The 24,918-nt window shown below is 39.4% G+C and overlaps 1 protein-coding gene across 5 annotated transcripts in view; it reads right to left on the reverse strand.

The window, feature by feature from the left end:
- The window catches only part of Meis1 (Meis homeobox 1), a 140,467-nt gene that overhangs the window by 5,482 nt on the left and 110,067 nt on the right, over positions 1-24,918 (reverse strand). For all 5 annotated transcript variants that reach the window (XM_052198548.1, XM_052198549.1, XM_052198550.1 and 2 more), the window contains one exon: positions 19,378-19,454. In XM_052198548.1, coding sequence (XP_052054508.1) covers positions 19,378-19,454 — 77 coding nt within the window. The remainder of the gene's footprint in view (positions 1-19,377; positions 19,455-24,918) is intronic.

Below are 24,918 nucleotides of genomic sequence, written 5' to 3' on the forward strand. Positions count from 1 at the left end.
TAAAGAAATGCATTCCTTGGAGAGATCTCTTAGGGTGACTTTTTTTCTCTTTATGCAAAATCCGAAGTCAAGACAAGGTCACATCTATGCAGCCATTGAATTTATAATTTTGCTTTCTTCAGCTACTACTGAAAATTTATAAACATCTTATTAAGATATTTAAGTCATTCCATGGTGATTTAAAAGATTGTTTGGTATAAGTCTTTTTATAGCTCCACCAAAAATGTTAAGTCACTGAAATAAAACAAAACCAAACAAACAAAACCAAACCGAAGCAACAATGACAACAACAACAACAGAATCCTGTTAACTCTGAAACCATCTCTACAAGATTGTAACCCTTAAGCTCTTTGTCCTGGGTTATAGAATTGTTTGCCAAATCCAGAAAATACAGAGTATGTGTTGGGTTACCTTTAGTTCACAACCCAACTCAAAAATACGATAAAAAAGTTCAATACTACCCTATTAATAATTGAAGGGTTCATAGTCTGATATAAATTTTAGTTTGAACATCTGTCTATTTGAGCAAAGAAAGCAGTTCTGGAACTCCAAACCATTAAACAGTCAAGGACGTGTCTTTAAAATAAAAATACATGCTTCATAACATTTTAAGATTCTCAATATCCTGTACCTGCTTGTGTCTCTTCTAAGAAGCAATTAAAGTAAATGACGGAAGTGGACTCTGACTAAAAGGTGCAGACCTGTAGAGGCTACGTAAACTGTTTCAGTTTTTACCTATGAAGTCCCTGAACTGCTAATAAAAATATTTAAAACACAGGATCTACAACAAATTGTGTTGCAAATCAGGTTATCATTATCTTATATAAGCCATGAAAATTGGAATCATGTGAGCAGAAGGTTAGATTAATTCTCCGTTCTCATTATAAGCACAGGTGTAGCACAAACACCATGTGAAATAACCAATTAAAATGGGAAAAAAATCTGCCTTTTCATTAGCTGCCTGCACTGCATGACCAATTAGAAAATTATTTGATATTAATATTCTGCATATACCAAAAGTAATTTTCATAGTAACTTATAGGTAAAAAAGCAACTTCATCATTACACACAAACTGGGCAGCCATAGAATTTTCCATCTGCATAGTTCTTTATGTGTGTTACTGCTCAGAATCTGGACTGACAGAGGAGAAACTTGCCTATTCACGGTCTGTTTCAAGTCTTTGTAAAGAAATTTTATGGGTAGGGAAAGAGATTTGTTGTTGTTGTTGTTGTTGTTTGATTTAGTTCATGGAGACAGGGTTCCTCTGTGTAACCTTGGATGTCTTGGAACTGACAGTGTAGACCAGGCTGGGTTAGAACTCAGAAGAGATCTACCTGCCTCTGCCTCCTGAGTGTTGAGATTAAAGGTGTGCACAATGAGGGCAAGTTTTAACAATGCCCAAGAAATTGAATGATTTATTTCCAGGCATGTGCTACCAGAAAGTTGTTAGGACTTTGTTGATGACACAAAACTAGGGAATGGTCATGACTACCTTCCTCTCTGATGCTGGGACCACAGCAGGCGTTGGTGTGCCTCACTTAGCCTCAGACAAGGAATCAGCATGACAATGAACACCCCTGAAGATGGACGATGCCTATGGCTGCCCGGCGTGTGTGCTTAAATAGGATGCTGCTCAAAAAGAATTCTGTGACTCAGTTTTTCCATTTTCCAACTTGGGCATCCTCTGCACTCAATCATGTTGGCTCCAAAGACCAACACCAAGGAACCAGCTCAGGCCACCAACTCATGACTGCTCAGACTGGGGCACCAAGAACTGTAAATCAAGTTTAGGCAGTGCTTCGTCACTTATCTTGGCCATTAGCATGGATGTCTATAATCTCCTATCAAATCAATGCACAGCCTCTACTGGAAGCCAGCACAGCACTAACCATCTTCCCCAAGAGTCCATCTTTGAGCAATGTGAGATGCCGGAAGGTCCCATTCTCCATCTAAAATAATTTCTTTGTACAGCTTTCCTGAACAATTTGAGCAAGTTCATTCAGCATTCAAACACAGCAATTATATTTTCTAGGCTTCTTTTTTTTCTCCCTAGCTTAAACATCCATGGTTCTTCAGAGGTTTTCTTTCTAGAGGTGAGACCCTGATGTATTTTGAGCCTATTATCACTTGGGCCTCTACATTCAGTTTGCTGAGACTGTATCTCTCTAGAGGTTTGCAGAGATATACTGGTCACATTTATTTGGTACCTGTACTGGTCCGCACATAAAGGACAAACTCATTACCACACCCCCTTAACTCATCACCCATAGGTACTAGGTATTATTTACTTCTTTTTGTATTGATGACAACTGTTTTTTTTTTTTAAATTGATTTCCAGGTTTAAGAGACTCACAGTTTATGTGGCCACCAGGATAAGAATCTCTGTCATTAAAACAATATCAAACAAACACTGGGAATTAAAAAAAACTCCAGCCACATTGAACTGCACGTATATGTTACTAGGTTTGCAAACAACTTTCTCACTTGCCTTAAGGCAAAGGTTTCATGGTGCCCACACTGGCCTCAAACTTGCTACATAGCTCAGGAGGATGACCCTGAAACTCTGAATGCTGAGGTTGTGGGCATTTTTAATGGTTCCCAGTCTATGAGGTTTATGAGACTTAACTCAGGGCCTAGTACATGTTGGGCAGGCGCTGCCTACGCCTTCAACCCAGCTTCCTCTCTCAGAAAGCCATCATTTAAAAACATTTCAATATAATAAAATATATAAAATATTGATATATTTGGGACACAGTAAGTTCTTGGAACATTATTGCATTATAATCTCTATACTATTATGTACATTTTGCATCATGGGTTAAGGTCAGGGTGACCATCTTTACCTAAAAGCAACTAGTTAAACAGCAAAGTATTTCATTTTCTAAAATGGTAAATTCATTTCTGTGTGCATGATTTTACAACTCAGCGTCACCGGGACCCGGGACCCTGGACTTTTCCACTGAAACCCGCTTTTTAGAATTAGCTGCATGCAGCAGAGTGGGCATTTAGAAGGCTTCAGGGGTGAATTCAGATACAAAAACATTTTCCTTCTGGGCAAAGCAATAAAATGGCACTCTTGCTCCTCCCACTATAAGTCAAACTGAGGTCAGCTCCCTTGTCCCACTATCTGTTTAAATAAACTGGCCCTGGTGTTTGTTTCTCAAGTGCCCTTTGACCTGGGACTCATCCTCCCTGCTTTGGTGACAGAATGCTTTGCTTTTCCTTGTGAGAGAAGCAAAATTATCAAGAAGGTTCTAAAACTGGAAAATAACAAAATGCTGTTAGAATGGATGCAGACAGAAATGAACTTATTTTTCTCCTTAAAACAGTTAATTAGGGAGAAATCTAAATAATTACTTCAAGTGCATATATATGTATAGATTGTGAAATTAGATCAAGCAGTTAAAAGTAGCATCTCTGAGAAGAAGTGAGAGGGAGATGGATTAAAGACACATTAGAATGTAGACTGTGAATATATTTTGCAATAGCTACAGAGTCTTTTTCTTTTAAATAACTGCTAATTAGATATAATTCAGATGTAGATATCTGAATGTGACTGTGAGCTTGACTTACAGAGATGGGCAGTTTTACACTTTTTCTTAATAGAATATAAGCAAAATATACTATAATTTAGGCCTTTAAAGACAGTAAAGTGATCTTTAAAGTTGGTAAATGTTATTTTTGCCTTTGTGTATTACTGTACACATGCACACACACACACACACACACATGTACACATGCATGCCAACACACACACAGGCACGCAAACACATACATACATATATGCACATACATACACACACACACACCTTGATTATAAGGTGCTTTGAAGAACTCGACTCCCTTTCTGTAAGTGATAAACACCTGGGTATAGGAAAGAAGGCCGCACCTCCTTTGTGTGCAGCATAGAGCAGAATTTCGGTTGGAGGGAGAACCAGTTCTCCTTTCTGAGGCCAAGTCTTACCAAGGAAAGGAATATAGTGGTTTGACCTGACAGCTTCCCTCCATGTCCAAATAAACAGATGTATTTCTTTCTTCCCTGCTTGCTTGTTTAGGACTCAGTGTCCTTATAAGGAGGCGTGGAGCTAAGACAGGGAAGAAAGTCTCCCAGCATCAGAGACTTGGGACTCTCTGTAAACTGAATTTTACTTTTTGTGATTTATAAGAATAAGGCAAGGAGATTGCAAGCTGTAAATGAATTTTTTTTAATTTTTTTCTTTCACTTCTTTTTTTAAGATTTATTTATTTTTATTTATATGAGTACACTGCAGCTGTCTTCTGACACACACCAGAAGAGGGCATCAGATCTCATTACAGATGGTTGTAAGCCACCATGTGGAACTGAACTCAGGACCTCTGGAAAAACAGCCAGGCTCTTAACCGCTGAGCCATTTCTCCAGTCCCCTGAATTTTATTTTGAACAAACAATATCTGGTTTTATTTCTTCTCTTTGCACCCCAGTTATTACCTGTTAGGTGTTTTAATGTGTGTCTATGTGTATATGTGTGGTATATATGTTTATGTTTGTGTTTGGTGTTTGTATGTTTGCCTGTGTGTGGTGTATGTAAGCTTGTATGGTGTTTGTGTGTGTTTGTATGTACATGTAATTGTGTGTGTGTGTGTGTTTGTGTGGTATGTGTGTGTATTTATGTGTGCGTATTTATGTGTGTGTATGTGTGTTTGCATGTGTGTGTTTTGTGTATATGTGTATTTGCCCATGTGTGTGTATTTGAGTGTTTGATGTGTGTAATTTCATGTGTGTGTGGTGTGTGTGTGTGTTTATGTGTGTGTGTGTATGTGTGTGGTGGATGTGTATGTTTGTTATGTGTCTGTGTGTGTTTGTTTTTTTTTTCCCACTCCGCTAATGCATTGTCTCCTTTCTTTTTCAGTTGTGGAATCAGGATGGTTTTCTGAGCAAGAGCTGGTGGAACTGCCTTCTGAAACAAGCTTTGATCCTTTGTTTATTATCTGCATCTTGCCCTGGTCCCAAACTTTGTTCATAAACTGAATTTTCACAAAGCAGGAGGGTCAGCAGAGCTTAGTGGGCACGTGGTAGGAACAAACTCCAGGTAGAGTTGTTCACTTCCAAATCCAACCCTGGCCACAGCTTGAGCTCCCTTCTCTAAATCTCTGTAATAATGATAAAGACCAAGGGGAGGGGGGTTGACCCACCTTGCCAGATTCCCTCACTCAGTTCTGTTCCTCCGTGTGCAGTGTTCAGCTTGCAGCTTATGGTTAAAGGGAGCCCACATTTAGTTACTTTGGCATGTTACAGCCAAGCCAGTAATACACATAAAATCAAAGTGGTTTCGTTTCCAAACAATGACCCACTTCTCTCTTAGGCCTACAGTCTTGTTTACCAACCGAAAATAAGTAAATAGAATAGAGGGTGGGCATGGGTTTACTATAGCATGTGCATCCTTCTAAGTATGGAAAAATGTCATTTTCCAACACCTTCAAATGCTCAGGAAGATACAATAATCAATAATTAGGAAATGATTTTGGTGATGTCGAGTATGGCTTAGGACAACCAACCAGGCCTAGTGATTAAGCTCTAATCCCCAGAGAAAGGCCCTGTTTCAAAAAGGAGAAGCAATGACACTTGAGTATGATTTCTGGCCTATGCACACTTTTGCACATACATGCATGAGAGCTTGCATATACATTTGGACATGCACACATCCATACAAACACACAGCACACACATACATAGAAATGATCATACTAACCAGACAGGCATATTAGTGAAAATGAATTGATTAGTATTAGCTATATTTATAAATAGTTCCATACATATTCAAATAAAAATAAATAGCATGTATTCCTAAGTATAATTTAATTACTGGCAATTTCTGTATACAGTATTCTTTATCCTATAAAATAATCACTATGTACATATAATATTTAATTAACATAGAATTTATTTGGGAAATTTTCTAAAGATTTTGCTTAATTTTTGGAGTAAGCATAATGAAATGTTTAAATAAAATAAAAATCTGACACTGGAAGATAATTGTAGAATTTCAGAATGTTGTTATTTTTTCATACCATAAGCTTCCTTAACACAACATTTTTTCAACCATGTCAGGGTTAGTCAAACAAAATCGTACACTTTTTAAGAAGTCAGTATTTCCTTATAATTTTTAAGGCATGCTTTATAGACAAAGACTACAGGAAATTGTAAGCACCTCCCAAGTAACTCCTTGTTCTTTTAAGCAAAAAGTTTAGCTGGAAAATCTTCTACTAAACACGCATTATTGTAGATTTACATTTACTTTTGGGCTTGGTGACCCCATGACCCAAAACTGGAAGTTTTCAGGATTCATTATTTCTACAAATGATTTCATTGGGAAATAAAATTTTCTAAAACATGATTTTAAGATGCTGAAGAAAGTTGACTCAACCTCAAGTCAAAACCTTATGAAATCATATCTTTGGCACCCTTTTCTAGTTTCTTCACCTCCTCCAGGACCCAGCAGCTCCCGGGCTGAGCCGCAATCCATCACTCCTGTCTGGGAGTGGAGAATGGCTTTGGAGAAGAGTTGGACAGACATGGAAAGGAGGAGGTAGCTTTCCTCCACTCCCACTCCAGAATCATAATGTCAGATTGCTCAAATCACAGGAATTCCATCAGTCAGAGCCTAAGAAGCCAGAGGCAGTAAATACAGGAAGAACTGATACTGTCTGACCCCGAGCATATAAGTTAATTATAGGCAGGGTTTTTGAGAGCATCTGGTGGGGGGGGGGGGTCATCCTTAAATTGACAACGACAGAGCAAAGTAATAACAGAGTCTGGACACTGTTTTGGACTTATAACTGAAACAATGGTGAGACAACTCATTGCTGGTTGGGAACACATCACAGAAAACTCCCCTTGTAAACAAAGCTCACATTAACATTTGGGTTGCAAACGCCTTTGTGGCTTCCCTAAGTCTCTCGTTCTAACTTGAACATTTACCCTTGGTTGCTCCCTGCTGCCTTCTAGAACACTGAAACCAGGGTACTAAATTTGGTAGAATAAATGATGAGTACTTCTCCTAGGATTAGGGAAGGAAGACTGAAAGGTTGGAAATAACTGAGAGGGGTGGAGAGGTGGTTCCATCAGCACGGTGCACACTACACAAGCATGAGCACCTGGATATGAACTCTAAAACCCATGGAAAACAAAATAAAACAGCCTGGCACAGAAGTTTGCATCTGTAAACCTGTGACTGGCAAGGAAGAAGCTGAAAGACCTGCGGGGCTCACTGGCCAGTCAGTCTGAGGCGAACCAGACGGCTCCAGTTCCAGTGAGAGAAAATATAAAATGAAGAGCAGGAGAGAAAGACACCTGCTCTTAATCTCCAGTTCCCCGCCACAAGTGTGTGTGTGTGTGCGTGCACACGCACACAGATTTAAGAATCCATTGTCTTTTTTTTTAAAGCTGATTTTTAAAAATTGAATTAAATTGAATTTCCAAAATTTAGCTACAGGAGCCAGGTGGTGGCAGATGCCTTTAATCCCAGCACTTGGGAAGAAGATGTAGGCGGATCTCTATGAGTTTGAGGCCAGCCTGGTCTACAAGAGTGAGTTCCAGGACAGCCAGGGGTACTCAGAGAAACCCTGTCTCAAAAAAAATTAAACAAACAAGGTACACAATAGCACAGTCCTCATGACTATGGTAACATAATGACACATATGAAATATCTACCTAAATGTGAGCATTCGTGTTTGTAATAGCACAGTCCTCATGACTATGGTAACACAATGACACATATGAAATATCTACCTAAATGTGAGCATTTGTGTTTGTATAACCATGAATATAAAGGTAAATTAGTAATTCCTTAAGGTATAGTCATTTTACGTGGTTATTATCACAACATAGATACAATCAGACCCTTACATGTAGTTAAACTTTCCCTGCTAAGGAAAAAGCTTTGGAAGCCATAAAAATATTGCCTGAATGGAGGGCACTCTTTATTTCAGAGCTTAAACTATTTTTTTATTTAAATACTAATTTTTTATTCACAAAAAGTCAATAGAATTGTATATAACTGAATATTTCTAACATATTATTAAATAAATATATGTATTCAAGGCTTAAATTCTGTTTTCCTGCCAATCTCCATTATAAAGAGGAGAAATCAGTTTATCCAATAGAGAAGGACACTGGAGAATGAAAGGACACTGGGCCATAGGCACAAACCCTGGGCCCACCCAGGCAATTCAGATAGGTGACCATTTTAGCGATTAGATAAACATTATTTTTTCAAAGCACATTGCCTTAAATTAATGAGTCTCAACTTGGAGTCATGACCCCTTTGGGGGTTGAACAGCCCTTTCACTAGGGTTGCATGTGATATCCTGCATATCACATATTTACATTACAATTCATATCAAATTACAGTAATGAAGTAGCAATGAAAATTATTTTATGGTTGGGAGGTCACCACAATATGAGGAACTGTATTAAAGGGTCGTAGCTCTAGGAAGGTTGAGGACCACTGCCTTACATGAACACATTGAAAACCTACTTACTGTGTTAGCATTATGACTTCCTACATCTACTTAAGACATTACTAAACCTTAGTCTCCTCTTGGAGTGCCTCTGAACTCTTTGCTCTCCCCAGATCCCTTCCGTCAGGTGTCCCAGCTTCCCACACCTTCAATAACCATACACTTCTGGCCTTGGAATCTTCACTCACACCAAGGGGAAAATGTCTCAAAATTTACCATGTCACTCAGTTCTGCCCGGTCACAAAATTTAGCTGCAGAGCCAGGTAGCAGCACAGGCCTTTAATCCCAGCACTCGGGAGGCAGAGGCAGGCAGATCTCTCTGAGTGTGAGTCAAGACTGGTCTACAGAGGGAGTTCCAGAACAGCCAGGGCCACAGAGAGAAACCCTGTTTCTAAAAACCTAAATAAATAAATAAATAAATAAATAAATAAATAAATAAATAAATATGCTACAGAACCTGTGAATGGGGGGGGGGGGCGTTCTGTTGACATTTCTAATAGTGGAGGCTCTGTTTTAATCGGTAAAACAAGATCCAAACTCAATGTAATATCCCGTTATATACTGTGTAAACCCTAGAGATGGACATGAAGCCATAAACACCAAAGGGCACTCCCACCACGAGACAGATGAGACAAGTGAAGGAGACAAGATGGCCTCCTCTTCGATCTTGGCTGGCACAGCCCTGTCAGTGAGCCTTCGAGAATGCGTGTTTACTCTAGGGTTGCTGGATGCCAGGGCCACTCTGCTTTCCTTTTGTCTTTTGTGCTTGTTTGTCTATTTGTGAGACAGGGTCCCACTATGGTGTCCAGACTTACGTAGACCAGGCTTGACCTCACAGAGATCTATCTGCTTGTCTCTGTGTAGTGAGTGGCAGCATTAAATGCAGGTATTATACCTTCCTCCCCTCCATCTCTCCATCCCTCCCGTCCTCCTTTCCCTTCCCCATCCTTCCCTGTTTCCTTCTTCTGAAGAGTCCCATGAATCCTAGGCTGGCAGTCTTCAAATTGTTCATGTAGCTGAGGCTGACCTATTACCTCTTGCCTCCGCCTTCCAGGTGCTTCTGGGATGGCACGTGTTTCCTACAAGGTAGGGTATTATATGGTACTAGAGACTGAACCCAGGACTTCCTGCATGCCAGGTAAACACTCTACCAACATAGTTATATCCCCAACTGCTATCCTTACAAAATTTTCTTTCCATCCAGTATCTCATTTAAAATGCTGGGCCACTGGCAGGGAGACTCAATAGCATTCCTAGTGAGAAGAGCCTGGGAGTTGACTGGTTCTGAGGTAAGAGCAGCGTTTAGCTGTATTGCCCTAGTGATTTAGTGGCTAAATGTGAAGAAACACGCTTTGCAAGCTGTCAAACCTAGTACAGGAGTTCCTTGTTTTAACGCCATTATAAGTCTCAAAAATACATAATAGTACAAAAATTCCTAGCAGCATAAGCTGGAAGCAACCCAAATGTTCATCAGCTGACCCAGGGATACTGAATGTGTTTCTATTCCCACAGTGAGTCGCTGCTCAGCCAGGACAAGGAACGAGGCATTGACAATATGTGCTACAATGTAGATGACCTCCCCACTCCCCAAAAAATACATTACGTAGAAGAAACCAGTTACATATGACCACATAACAGCAGTTTGTATGTGCATGTGTGTGTGGAATGCCCAGAACAGGCAAAGGCAGAGACAGAAAATAGAGTAGTGGCTTCCTGGAGACATTGAGCAGAGAACAGGAGATGAGAGGAGAGGTTGTAGCTAAATAGCACCTGGTTTCTCTTAAAGTGGCAAAACATTTTAAAACCAGTAGTGGGAACTGTTACAGAGCTCCGTGGACAGAGCACTGGGGCACGCCGGTTAAATGGCTGAATGTCAGGATCTGCACATCAAAGCTGGTAAAGCTACTAAGAACAAGTTCTTAACAGGAGCACCAAAGAAGCGCTGGATGAGGAGCCTTCTTGTCCCTGCCTCTTAATTGGCAGCTAGCAACACAACATAACACGCAGAGCCCCATTTGGCAAAAGATGCAGAAATTGCCACCCAGAAGCTGGACCCTGAACCTCGGGGTCCCTAGAATTCTAATCCCTCATCCCTTGTGTAATACTTCAAAAGTCGTGTTTGTACTTTCAAAAGAAACAGCATGACTGAAAACAAGCTTAATTCTCAATGTGCTTTAAAAACAACAACAATAACAACAACACTAGTAACAACACTACATTCACTCAAAACAATTCTCCCATGTCTCTTTTGGTCCTCAGTCCTCCAAGCTCCAAGGATGGCAATTCTAGTCACAAACACGTTCGCTTCCCCTCTCTGTGAACGATCCTGCCAGGTGACCAACCAAGGAGGCTGAGATCTCATGGTTTTTGTACAATACAGTACTTTCCACTAGCTTTTTCAACATCTTATAAGCCCAACCATTTCCAAGTATATAGGAACCCAAACAAGGGATCAAACAAAGTCAACCACAGCAGATGTTTTTGTAATATAGATCAGCAAAATTCCCAGTCAGACAGCAGTCCACAAAAATACTGCTTTAAAAAAAAATTCAGTACCTTAGAGAAAAAGTACTAAAAACTTTCAATATATGTTATTTAATCAGTGTGGTTTAACTTCATCCATAGGCAATATATTGTTCTTTTGATTTTTTTAAAGTGTCTTTATCAGCATTTAGCCAGATCTCTCCAATGACAGGAAATTCATTTTTTTGAGCTAAGTTACATTTAGGACCCAAGATGGATAATCTCTATGAGTCTGGGAGACTTAATGCGTTTGAGGAAAGAAATGGTTTTTCCCTTCTTCAAAGATAGGGGCTAATCTCGCAAGGCACTGGTTATTTAAGAGGGTAAAGAACAAGGAGTACCTTTCAGGATATCAAACATATTGAGCGTTTTGTTGTTTATTTGTTAGTGTTGAGGTGTTACTAGCATAATTACTTCCCATGCCAGTGTGCCAACTTAAAAACTTTGAAAGAATGCAAATAAAGGGAGAGAAACATCTTTAATGAACATGATGCCATTGGATGGTGAACACTATACTTGTTAAAATTACAGACATTCATTCCATATGCTTTTATTGCTTGAATGTTGTGCTTTCTTTCTTAAAAATGTATTTTTATTGTAGCCAATGTAACCCTCAGCACCTACACAAAGAGCCATGGCCTCCACACCCTAGGAATAGCTCAGACCAGATCCTGTGCTATTCTAAAAAATTATTAAAAATCCTCCCCCCCTGAACCCCTTGCTCCCCTTCCACTCTTGAGAAAATGGCATTATTCAACAAAGAGGCCACATTGGCTCCCATTTTTCAATATTCGAGGCTGACTTTTTAACCATTCGAATACACCATTCGTTTCCTGTAGGCACAGCCCTGAAGCAAGACAGTGATGTAAGTGAGGGAGGGAGGGTCTCAGCCAGCTCAGAGCTTCATGCTTAGTGCTTAATCACCCAACACCAGGCTCAGCAACTGTTGACACAAAATAGGTGGAGATCAGGTCGGTGCAAGCCGAAAATACCAGGAAGGCAAACTATATGTAAACACACTCAAGGCAGATTGGACAAGAATAGACCTCAGCCTGACTTGCTGGGGAATGACTGACTTGCAAAGCTTTCAGAGTCCCTGAGAGCTGCGTCTGTTTCCCCTTGCAAAGTTCCTTTGAGAAGATCAGGAATAACATTTACAAATTCAAGTGCATTTGCAGAAGACAGCCTAGACATTCGTCCCCCTGCCTCATGCACTAGAGTTTCAAATCTGCTGCTACATGCAGGATTTATGTAATGTAATAGGGTTCTTTCACATATACCTGGAGTGGAGCCAGACGGAAGGGGGAGGGGCAGTGCATGCACACAACGATTCAGAAAGTTATTTCTCCTGACCTACAAAACTCACTCGAAGAACCAAATGGGTAATGCTTAAACAATCTTTTAATCTCTAACTGACACCTGACAACCCATTACTTATAGATTATTAATGCGCCCACTAAAAAGTTTGTCACGTACAAAATTGCTAGAGAAAAAAGATTGAATGCCTGAGGAAAAAAACAAATTTTGCTGTACAATAACTTTAGAAATTCCAAACCCATTATCTGCTGTGCCCTTCACAGACACATAGCACACTGCTAAAAACAACTGATTTATCTTTATTACGGCTCCTCGGAATGACAGCACACATGTTTTTCATGTCTTGCAATAATGTTTAATTTCATCTAGTTTTTATTTTACAGTATTTGACTTGTTTCTTTAAGATGAGAGAAAGTGGTGACTTTTTAATTAATTTCTCTGTGTGTCTCTTTCATAGTGCCTTCCCTTCCATCCTACAGTGAGTCTGTGATTCGATCAGCCTCCTTTTGCTTCCTGATGCACTTTACGCAGCCTAGAATACAGAGCTGCTGGGGGCTAGAGTTCTGATTAACCAGTCCTACGTGTCTACTATAAAGAACAGGAAGCTGATATCTGTGGGAAAATGACCTAAGTAAGGACACTTCTCATTGGTCAGCAACGAGGGACATGATTAAACATTTGATTCACTATTACTTCTTTGGTATCCCTCCTTTTTCTCCACGTCTTGCACTGTGTGCTATATTCCCACACGGCTCTTTTGCTGTCTGCAGAGACAAGTTCCTCTACCTTAGCCGTCCTCCTTCATCAACCCCACTTCTCACAGCATGTTCTCGATGACTAAAGTCAGTGTGTGGCCCTTGCTCTGGAGACCTATTCCTCTGACTAGAGACTTTGTATTAACACAGAATGAAGACAGCAAACCTGGCTTGATGAGGTCTGGATGAATATACCCTGTGCATGATGCTCAAAGCCCACCCGGGCCGTTCCTTCCCTAGGTTAAAGCAATCACACACATCCAGATACACCAGCTTCCCAGTGAGTGGGCCCCCCCAGCTCCGAGTCTAACTCCATCACCCTATCATTGTCAAAATGTTTCCTCACCTGGAAGTCTGAGCTTCAGGTGGGGTTATAAAGTCTTAGCCTAAAAATTCCCATGTTGCCTAGGAGAAGTAGCAGTTTCAAGAAGTGGTGCTTGGACGTCTCAGAGAGGAGGAGTTGAAGCTTTCATCTACCATAATGAAGCCATGCCTAGCCCTTCTTAAAGGGTCCATGTTCAACAGTATTAAGGATATGATTTTATGGGAGGAATTCCGACAATGCCAATGATGCGAAACTCTACCATATTGTCAGAGCAAAAGTCCTTTTCTAAGATAATTGTTTGCAGGGAGTTTTGTTTTGTTTTGATTTTTGTTTGCTTGCTTTGTTTGTTTCTCCAATCTGCAGAGAAAAGCAGTGTCTCCAACGAAATCCTAAAACTCTCCAACATGACAATACCTGGAGGCTTCTAAATTCACAGCTCTTTACCTTCAGAGCTATTTGCTAAGCTTCCCTTCCTAATAATACCTGGACTGTCTGGCATCTCACCAGCTATGTCTCCGGCAATGTGCAAGCTAAACATTTTTTGACTTCAATATTTTCTTAAAAGCAAACGACAGTATTTTATCTAGTGAGTATTAGTGATTGCTATAATCTAAATTTAGAGTAAGTGTCCGTAAGGTAATGTTATGAGATTTGACACTCAGGGTAAAAGGCTCACAATTAACTGAAGCTTGAAGAACAACACATTCTGAGACAGTCCTGAGTTTCTCTCTCCCCCCCCCCTCTCTCTGTTCCTCTCTCTCCCTCTCCCTCCCTCTCTTTCCCTCCTTTTCCCTCCCTCTCTCTCCCTCTTCCTTTCCCTCTCCCTCCCCCCCACTGCACCTGTTACTTCACTGATCAATTAGAAAGTCTACTTTAAATGTAGGTTACTCTGCAGTTCTCCATGGGAATGCGGAAACAGCTGTGTAATAAAGTGACTTTGTGTGTGAGGAGTTGCTTCATCCTAGGTGACTCCCAGCCAGGGAACAATCACTTCACAGTTGTACTTTTATTCTGCACTTGAGTAGCAAACAAATAACCCAGGGCCTCTTGCACTGAACGCTGCTGTGGCTTTTTGGTTTTGTTTTCTTTCTCTTCTACTTTTTATTTATTTTTTTATTTTTACATCTGTTTTTCCCTTGTCTTTGTGTCCTGCCTCTGCTTAGCTTTATTGACAAAACAATCTGTGCTTAATGTTTAAACAACATCTGTAAAATGTGTTATTAAATTACATCAGAAGAAAAGCAGAATAGTTCTATGGAACCCACTGACCTCTATTGATTTTTAGATCACAGAAGCTGAAAGGATAATTTGTGAATGTTTTAACATTTACATTTAAAGAGGTCCCTATATTTATAGAATCTTTGATTACTTCTAAAAGTATTTGCTGCGTTCCTACTACAATTCAGAAATAAACTTGACCTTTAACTGTTGCAGCTATTATAGTAAAGATCATATTCTCTAAAAATAAACTTCCAATTTTACCTGCCTGTAGTGTAAGAGTTTAGCTTCCCCCCCCCCATGGGTAAGATACAGGAAGTGAAGGTTGAGCGCGTAGCAATTTTAAGGTCAATAGATAAAGGACCTGGGAAGATCCAGTATGGATTCTCAATCTAAAAACCTATCAAGGACACTAGTTCGGATGGCTTATCAAATATTAGGGTGCTGACTAAAATTTTATACTATCAATTGATAGAAAAGGGTTTTTTCTATATATGTTTCTTTCTATATACATATTTCATATTTACTATGTAGTTTACGTGTAAAGACAATGTTACCTCCTCAGAGCACAAAGGAGTAAGTTTTTAATATCAGGCCTTTCTAGGAAAGTATAAGAATGAAAAGCAGTCAGCTAAGAAGCTGGAAGTTTACTCCATGAACTGTAGGCTAATACTCTGCTGAGGCAGGGTGTGTCTGAGATTGCCAACTACTAGTACTGTACAGTGTGAGACACCAGTTTCCATTACAGGGAAACCCCTGGTCTGCAACACTGGCCTAAAATAATGAGTTATTATTTGAACATTCTATACTCACACTTTCAACATACAAAAATTGGTATACTAAAAAGAAAAAAGAACCAAATATTGGTTTTCAGTTTGCTTATACATGTGCATGTTCATGTATGTGTTTGTTCATGTATGTGTATGCTTCCTCTAGATATCTGCCTAGGAGAAGGAGACAGGGGATAGATAAAAACACATTGTGCACACTTATGAAATTCTCAAACAATAAATAAAAACACATCTGATAAAAAGGTTGAAGGCTGAAATTATTTTTTAAAGCTTTGATTGCATACTGAAATATTGAAAAACCTGAAAAACCATCTACTGTCAAAACTTGCAATATTTCTATTTCAAATGAAAAACTGCTCAACAAACTGATATTGTTCTCAGAAGTATTTGTCACAACAATGAAAAGAAAAGAAAACCAAAGTCAGAAAGTTCCGGTGTCACTTTTCCCATTTCTCTGTGAGATGATACTGACTGAATGAGCAGAGAGAAGGGGACCGTAAGCTGTGGCTCAGGCCCTACCTCACAGCTGACCACACTGGGTCTAAACCTCTCCCGACACTGAAGCAATCAGTCCTAGAACTGCGCTTGGAAAGGCCATGCAGATCTGGTCTACAACCTCTCATGCGATAAATACCCCATTCCGTCCCAGGCTCAGTGCCAGCCTTGGTAAGACCCCGCCTTTCTGTTTTTATCCTGACTAGTAGAATAAATATGGGTATCTGCAATTACATTTGTATCTGTTTTGTCCTCATCAAGGCTGTCTTATTGTTTTGCAGCAAAGCTCTTTCATTTCCCCATTTCCCCATCTATTTCTGTCCTAGTCACCTAACATGCACAGTATATCCTTTATGTCACCACAAAGATACAAAATGGGTTTAGTGTTGATGTGAAGGAACAGTGCGCAAAGTTCTTGTCTCCATTTCTAGTTGGTGCCCCAGCGGAGCTGCGTCAGTTAAAGTTCCTGTGACAAGCTAGCAACTAGACATGAGTTTATAGTTCTCACTTAACATATTGTGCATGTCAATACATTATGTTCTTGCCAATAATTATGACTGATCTACACCCAACCTGCCCTTCAGCATTTTATGAAACATTTCAACAGTGACTCATAGCATATACAAAAATTTACATGTGTGTTAACAAGTTTTAAGAAATCCAAGAAGATTTTTTTAAGTTGTAACTAAATGAAGTGAAAAGGAAGTCTTAAGACATTAATGATCATTTTAAAGTTAGGATTTCTAGAAGAAAATAGCCTCATAGGCTGCCATTCTATGCAATGAAAGCATTTATTTGCAGGCTCTCAAAAAAAAAAAAAAAAAAAAACCAAAACAACAACAACAAAACGCTTGGTGTAGTTTTATGGTAGAGTAAAAGGAAAATTGATTCTACTTTCTCTGCCTTTTAGTCTTCAAAAAGGCCATTGTTTAAGATTCTAGGACATCTTCAGGTTTTAAAAAGCCCCTTCATTATTTGTGTGTTCTTTCCTACCTAAAGCCTAAAGAAATATTGTTTAGTGAGGTCTTTTATTTGGTTTGGTTTGCTTTAGTTTGTTTTTTCTAGAGAGTTTCTCAAGATAACCCTGGCTTTCCTGAAACTCATTCTAGAGACCAGGCTGGCCTCTGAACTCTAATATCTTCCTAAGTGCTCGCTGGCTGCCATACTCAGCCAGAAGGTTTGCAAAACCGTTTTATACTTGAATCAAACACATAAATACCATATTCATCACACTTCAAATAAAGAAACCCATCCTAAATATTTTAAGTTGCTTTAGAGACATTCTCTCCAGAAAAGTTGTTAACGGGGGCCAGAGGAAACAATAAATTCAAAGTGATGATGTGCAGGGAAGAAGCATTTCTGCCAACAGAAGGGACAAGGAGAAAGGAGAAAATCACACACTCCGGTCCCCTTTGAAAGAGTAAATGTGATTTTGAAATTACCTAGCTGCCGATTGGAGCTTCAGCCTGAGGTCAACACACACTCTGAAGATTGTTTCCTAGTTTCCTAATTCCAAGTCTTCTTTCTCTCCCCTCTAATACAGGAGTGAACAACTTAAACCGTGGCCAATGGCTGATGAAGGCCTGCAGGTCTCAGGTAGACCTTGTGTGAAGAGTCCAGAGAAATGATAGTGTGTATAGATTGGCTGGCATCACAGAAAGGCCTCTTTGTCCCTGCATTCACAAGCAATGCCCCATCAGTGGTCTGTACACAGCGGAGTGTGCTGAGTTTATTCTCGTAACTCTGTTTATGGATAAAGTCTGCGAGCCACCTTGAGGATGAAGGGGGATGGTGTGTACAATAGACAGCCAGCTCCTTAGTGCTCGTAATGAGAGCTCGGCCTGCCACTCCTTTACCTTCACCAAAGATCGTTTCCCAAGGAGACGACACATTTCAACAACTCTCACTGCATTAGGACTTTAAGGACTTCACCTTCACTTTAAGCCTAAAAACACAACTGTACATGCATATATAAAACTATGTCTTTCCTATGGAATCATTCAGATTTCTCTGAAAGACCAACATCAAATATGCAGTGTTAACAGTCTTGAAGATTTCAAAAACAGTAGCAGATAAAAATAGGCAAACAGCAAAACCTCAGAGGCAACAGAACTCAACACATTTAGATACAGTATGACTTTGGTGGTTCCCTATCCACCAAGAGGGCTGCAGACATTGATCTCTGAAGGCAGTGGTAAGGTCACAGAAATTGATAACCCTTACAAGCAAAGCTCATGTGAGTCTGTCTGTGTCTTGCAGATAGTGTACTTGTAAATTAATCCTCCAAAGGCAAATATACCATAAGTAGCTTGTTATCTCTAAAATACTAAGTTGAAGAACACATGGGATTATATTGACAGAAATTACATTTTCTGTAATGGGGTTTAATATATCTGAAATATCTCCCAAAGGCTCACGGCTCTCTAACAGTGAAGGGTCTGTTAATATAAACACAATGGACATCAAGTACAAGTGTATTCACCAAAATGGATTAGGCTATGTAATCAGAGATTCTGTAATATTAATCTTTGACACCTATTGAACAGAAAGAAGAGCTTGTGTCTACAAACGGCAATTCTCAGTTTTCTCCTTTCTCCAACCAGATTTTGAGGCTTTTCTGGATTTTACGTCAAAGAATATGAGACTTCTCCATCAAAAACACTAATCTGAAACTATTAGGATGATTAATAACATATCCTCAGTTTTTGGGGAGATTGAATTTCAATATTCTTCAAATACCAGCAGGCCTGGGTGATTATCGTTAACATGACTTTAGCAGAGTCACAGAGAGAAATGAATCCCACTTTCTCAGCGCCTCAGTGCAATGTTGCTGGACATGTAGTCAGAATTTTGTAGCTTAGGACTCGGTGTGTGACCTCAGCTTTGCCCCAGAGCAGAGATCTCTACTTTACTTAGAGATAGCATTGAACGCCTTTAGCAACATCAGATTTTGAAGACCTTCCGAGGAAAAAAAATTAAAACCACAAATACTCTTTTTTTCCTTTCCATATTTAAATGTTGAGAGAACACAGGAGGCCATCTTTGAATGCACAATGCTAACAAAATCTAATTGAATTAGTTTTTCATTAAATTTACAACTGCTATCTGGTAATGGTATATTTTTTTCTTTCGGGGAAAATAGTATGATACCAACTCTATCAATCATCCTGAAGAGAAAAGCCAAAGAAAGTGAGTCAGAGAGAGTATTTACCCAATACGCACTCATCCTGGGCATGGAACCTGTTGAGTCATAAAGAAGGTGGAAGGCAATACATTCTATTTTCCATGTTAGAAAACATTTCTCCACAGCAGTCCAGTTTAGTTCCTCCTTTGTATCAGCAAGCCACTAGGGAAAGCAGCAGCAACTGGGTGTGGCTTCTTCATGCCAGACATTAACTGCATGTTGCCAGAGGGGGAAACAGATTGTGTGTCAACTCAAGCCAAATTACTCACCAATTGTTCACTTGAAGGATGGTGAGTCCCGTATCTTGTGCCAACTGCTTTTTCTGTTCTTCAGAAGGGTAAGGGTGCTGAAAGAGATCAAAAAAGGTATGTATACAGCAGGTAATGTTTATACCATTTTGTCAATAACCTAAGCGTCTAATGAAGTCTATAATTAAAGGTAAAAATGCTGAGGTGTGTCACTCTTATTAATGGAATACTACATCATCTAATTAATGGCAGTAAAAGACAAGCCAATTACAAAGATTAGTGAAGTGAAGAAATGTCTATTTAGGATACTTGCAGAGCTGTGATACTGAGTTTACTCTTTAACAAGTTCATTTGTTGCAAAGCTAGAAAGTTTATTGTGATCTTCACTATATTTTATCAGATTGGAGTGTGTGTGTGTGTGTGTGTGTGTGTGTGTGTGTGTGTGTGTGTTGCTATCTAGAAAAAATATCCCTGCGATTTAATCTACTCTCAGCTGAGGTCTCCAGAATTCAGGTGTTACACTCTCCCTCCCTAACTCTGTACTGCTAGATTAAACTATTAAAACTAAGCTGGACATACTTTATTTAGGTCACTCTTGTTTCAAACAAAGTCACTCAAGTAAAATTGGTGTCACCTTCACTGCCATTTGACAAGCTTGTGGGTCATTTAAAGGACACAACCCTGCATGGGTGTGGCTTCTCCAGAGAGGATCACCCTAGGGAAAATCCCATCCTGAGTGTGGGCAGCACCACCCTGTGAGCTAGGAACCTACACTGAAGAAACAGGGAAAAGAGAAAGTTGTGTCGTGTCAGCATTTGGCACTGCTTCTTGTCTCTGGAGATGTGAGAGTGTGGGTATTTAGTCCCAGGCTTCCACAGCTGTGCCTTCCTCTCTGCACCATCCTCTCCATCTGTGATGGACGGTATCCCTTCAAAGTGTGAGCCAAAGCAAACCCTCCCCCCCAAGCTGCTTTTGCTGGGCTTTGTTGCTGCTTTTCTTTTCTTTTCTTTTCTTTTCTTTTCTTTTCTTTTCTTTTCTTTTCTTTTCTTTTCTTTTCTTTTTTCTTTCCTTTCCTTTCCTTTCCTTTCCTTTCCTTTCCTTTTCTTTTCTTTTTGTTTGCTCACAGTGGTGGAAAAGCTTGTTTTCACACTTAGAGGTCAACCTATGCTAGAATTCTGCATATAGTCCAATAAAAATCCAAAGAACATCATATTTCACATACTAAAAACAAGCCCAGCTCTGTTCCTCATGTGGAAGAGAATACAAAAAAAAAGTATTGATTGCATAATTAAATAATGAAATGAATTTGGAATTTTATAGAAATCTTTGTTTCTGGAAACATTTTCTGCTAAGTTGCAACACACATTTGTGAAGAGCAGCTGGGGCTGCTCCTGGTTTCCACCTGTGGAGACAATGGCTGCCTTGAAAAGTTGCTTCCCTATAAATTCTTCCCAGAAAAAGTTGTTCTGCCAGACAGTCCTCTATTCTTAGTTCCATTGTGAATGAGAAAGGGCATCCACAACACTCAACCTAACTCTGTGTGCCATGGAAACTAAACTCTGGTCTATTGGATGATAATTAACATAGCTTTTAATCTCATTAATAAGGTCTAGTCAGATGCTTAAGAAATTGTTAATGATCACATCAGTGCTTTTACATGTAACTTTAAGTATGTCCTACACACATCAGGTATACTTGTGGAGAGCAGGAATATAGCAATTTTTCCCATAAGCATTGTCTTTGACTGCCACTTAATCAATAAATACACAATTAGACTGAGGCCGTGCTTTTCTGGAATAGAGTGCCTTTTGCGAAAGAACTCAATGCATATTTCAGACAGGATGGTAATTCATCCCCATTAAATCCCTCCGAGTGACATGAATGAAACAACAATTCCTCTTGTTTTGCAGGTGAGGAGACCAGCAAGGCAAAGGGAAAGCCAACAGCTACAGTCTTCTCCCAGAGTCTAAGTCTTCACAAACCTCCACAGGACTCACATAACCCACAGAGCCAGCCACCAGGCCCCACCCTCTCAGTGCCACTGACATCTCGCCTGGCTCTGTGCTCTCACCCAGCCACACTGTTCCCTTTTCTTATCTTCTCACACACCAAGAATCTACCCATTACATTTCTCAGTGTCACTGTCAGGGTCAGCTCAAGGCCAGGTACACACACATTCATATAGACACACACACATGCATATAGAAACACACACACACATACAAACACATGCATACAGAGACACACATGCATACAGACACACATACACACATGCATACAGAGATTTACAGAGACGCAAACATACACACACATGCATACATAAACAGATACAGACACGCACATGCATACAGGGACACACACAGATACAACCATGCTAACAAATGCATATAGAGACAGACACATACATAGACACATGCATGCAGAGACACATGCACACACACACACACACACAAACACACCATACCACACCACACAATGCATACACATCTTATCACATCAATCTTTTACTTATTCCGTGATAGCAAGAAATTTTCCTATTCTGTATTTTCTTGTTAAGAGTATCTTCTTACTCAGGTACCAGTTCAAAATTCCTTGCTTCGTTACCCACCACACTTAAAATCTAGATGAGTATGTAATGGGAAATTAGCAACTAGTTTGAACAAAGAGACTAAATGTGAAAGGTACCTTACACCGAGCTTAACTATCAGATTCAACACCAAAACGTCATTCAGAGCTCATACAAAGTGTAGGCATCCACATTAATATTTCCTTTGCCTCAATCCTAAAAGTAGCATTGACTCATGTATTATACTATAATGAGCTAGGACCACACTTAAGGAAAAAAAAAAAACAGGCATTGAGAAAAGAACAGGCATTGGGACAAGTACAAAACTAAATACCGCCCAATATCCTGAGCTTAAAATATAATTCCCATTGTATGAGAGCATTCCACACAGCTTTCATCAAATAGATGTCTTTTCTTACAAACAGAACACCGTATTATAATGATATATATAGTAGTCCTATGTCTATACTAGTTGAAAAACTGTATGTAATACAAATGACTCTATTAGAGCTTATAAATGATACTGTACTCACTAATTATAAGACTTTGAACATGGGCAACTTTTATAACCCTCAATTTTGTCACTCTGAGTCCTAACAAACATTGAAGTTAAAGGCCTCTCAACTAGTAACTCCAAACAGTAGTGCCCAATAAGAATTACAAACTACAATTTAAAATGTGCAATTTTCTTTTAAAAAAAATCTTGCCAAGGAGGAACATAGAAGGCTTCTGTGGCAACTACTACCCTCCCCAAGATCCTCCCCTCAAAGTAAAAGACAGTAAAGGAAACCATATAAGAGAACTCTTTTAAACTGTGATAAGGATTCTCAAGTATAGTTCTCTACAATTGATGGCTTCTGGCTGGGGTACAGGTGGGAAAGGACTCAGCTTTCTTTAGGGGGCCGGCCACTGGGAGTTGGACCATGTTCCAGTGAATATATAGACAACAATGCAAACTGAATTTTTTCTTCCTTTTTTGGGGGGGGGGGAGGTCATAAGTTTGCGGGGACATAGAAAGGACTGGAAAGTGAGTGTGATGGAGGTATAGAATATAAAATTTCCCAAATAAAATTACTATGTTGGAAAACATTCTTGCCTTCATGTGTGTGTGTGTGTGTGTGTATGTGTGTGTGTTTGTGTGTGTGTGTATGTGTGTGTATATGTGCATGTGTGTATATATGATTGTGTATGTGCATGTGTATGTATGTATATGCATGTGTGTATGTGTGCATGTGTGTGTATGTGTGCATATGTGTGTATGTGTGCATGTGTGTATGTGTGCATGTGTGTATGTGTGCATGTGTATGCGTGCATGTGTGTGTATGTGTACATGTGTGTGTGTATGTGGGGGTGTGTGGTGTAGGAGGTGTGATATGTAGACACACATCATGAGACACTTGTAGAGGTTAGAGAACAACTTGCAGAATTAGTTCTCTTCTTCTATCACGTGAGGCCCAGAGATTGAACTCATGTTAGCAGGAGCCTTTACCACCTAATTGGCCCTAAGTCCTCAGTTCTTACCACCTATTTGAATATGAAGTTATAAACATGCTCCCAGGTATGTTCTGGCCTAGAACATTTTCTGCAATACTATTTACTTAGTTTTCCAGTCCCTACAAAAGTTTCTGTCAATTACTTTTCAGGCGAAATAATAAATATGTCTATTCTCACTCTTCCTTAGAACTGAGTTACACCATTTCTTGTTTTATTGGTTGTCCTAATGCTATGACCAGAACCAGATGGAAAAATTAGTATTTGTGCCGTTCCTATTTAGCTACTTTGAAAATTGAGAGTTGTCACAGCAATTTCCTAGTCCTGTGTTTTTCAAGAGTATCTTTGCATGCTTGTTTGAGAGCAAGCTTTACATACATTCTTATAAGACAAATGCAATTCGCATTTTATTTATGCAAATGGTGTCAGAAAAATTCTCCTTGGATCATTAAAATTACCTGAATCCCTACAGCTCCAAAGAGATGCAGTGCGGCCCCCAGAATTCCACAGCAAATTCCACTGGTTTCTTCACATCATGTAGTTTCTGATTTCATAATTTAAATATCACAAAACTGAGAAAGGGCTAGGTTTTTTTTCTCCTCCTCTGTCACTTTTCATGTGATCTGATTTTAAGTAATTGGAACAAACTGTGTCTAATTTCATGCAGTATAATTGCTAGGCAGCCCCAAGCTATAGAGACTCAGCACTCTGTCTCCATTAAGCAATTTTCAGCTCTTTGGGATATATTTTTATGTAGATATGAATGAGCCTGGATAAAATTAAATGTCACAATGATTTGGACATTATTAATAAGGGATATGGTATGGCAAGGAGTAGAATATATATATGTGTGTGTGTGTATATATATACATATATATGTATATATACATACATACATATGTGTATATTAAATGGAATATTCTGGGGAATAGCATCCAGGACCAATGGATACAAGCTAATTCTTTGTCTATGGTAAAAGAGCCATGTTTTTCTTTCTTTCAATGGACTTGGTGTCCTATAAGCTCTCAATTCCTTTTCTTAAAAACTATAATCGCCAAAAAAAAAAAAAACAAACAAACTACATGAAAACTATGATTCCATGTAGATGATCCCTGTTCAGCCAAAAAATGTACAGAAAAGTTGGCTTCTAAACATAAACCCAGTGGTTTGGAAATCTCAAATCCTATAGGTCTCGATCTCCTAGACTATTTGTGGAAAATATGAGTTATGGTTTGGTAGACAGAGAAAAATTGACCAACCAAAACAAAAGCAAAAGCAAAACAAAACAAAACCCACCCACGCCCATGTGCTCAGCAGTCAAGGCTTGTGTTAACATCAGGCATAACACCCTGCCGTGCTCGCCCACACGTAAACGAGAGGAGAGCAGAAGCTATGCGGAAAGGCATCAAGAGTGATCCCTGAAAGGCGCCATTTTCAGGAGAAAACAGGAAAATCATTCCAAACTACTGCAACTAAAGACTTACGTTTCTTTTGGCCATCTCCCC

Source organism: Apodemus sylvaticus, chromosome 11 (assembly GCF_947179515.1).
Source record: "Apodemus sylvaticus chromosome 11, mApoSyl1.1, whole genome shotgun sequence".
Classification (NCBI taxonomy): Eukaryota; Metazoa; Chordata; class Mammalia; order Rodentia; family Muridae; genus Apodemus; species Apodemus sylvaticus.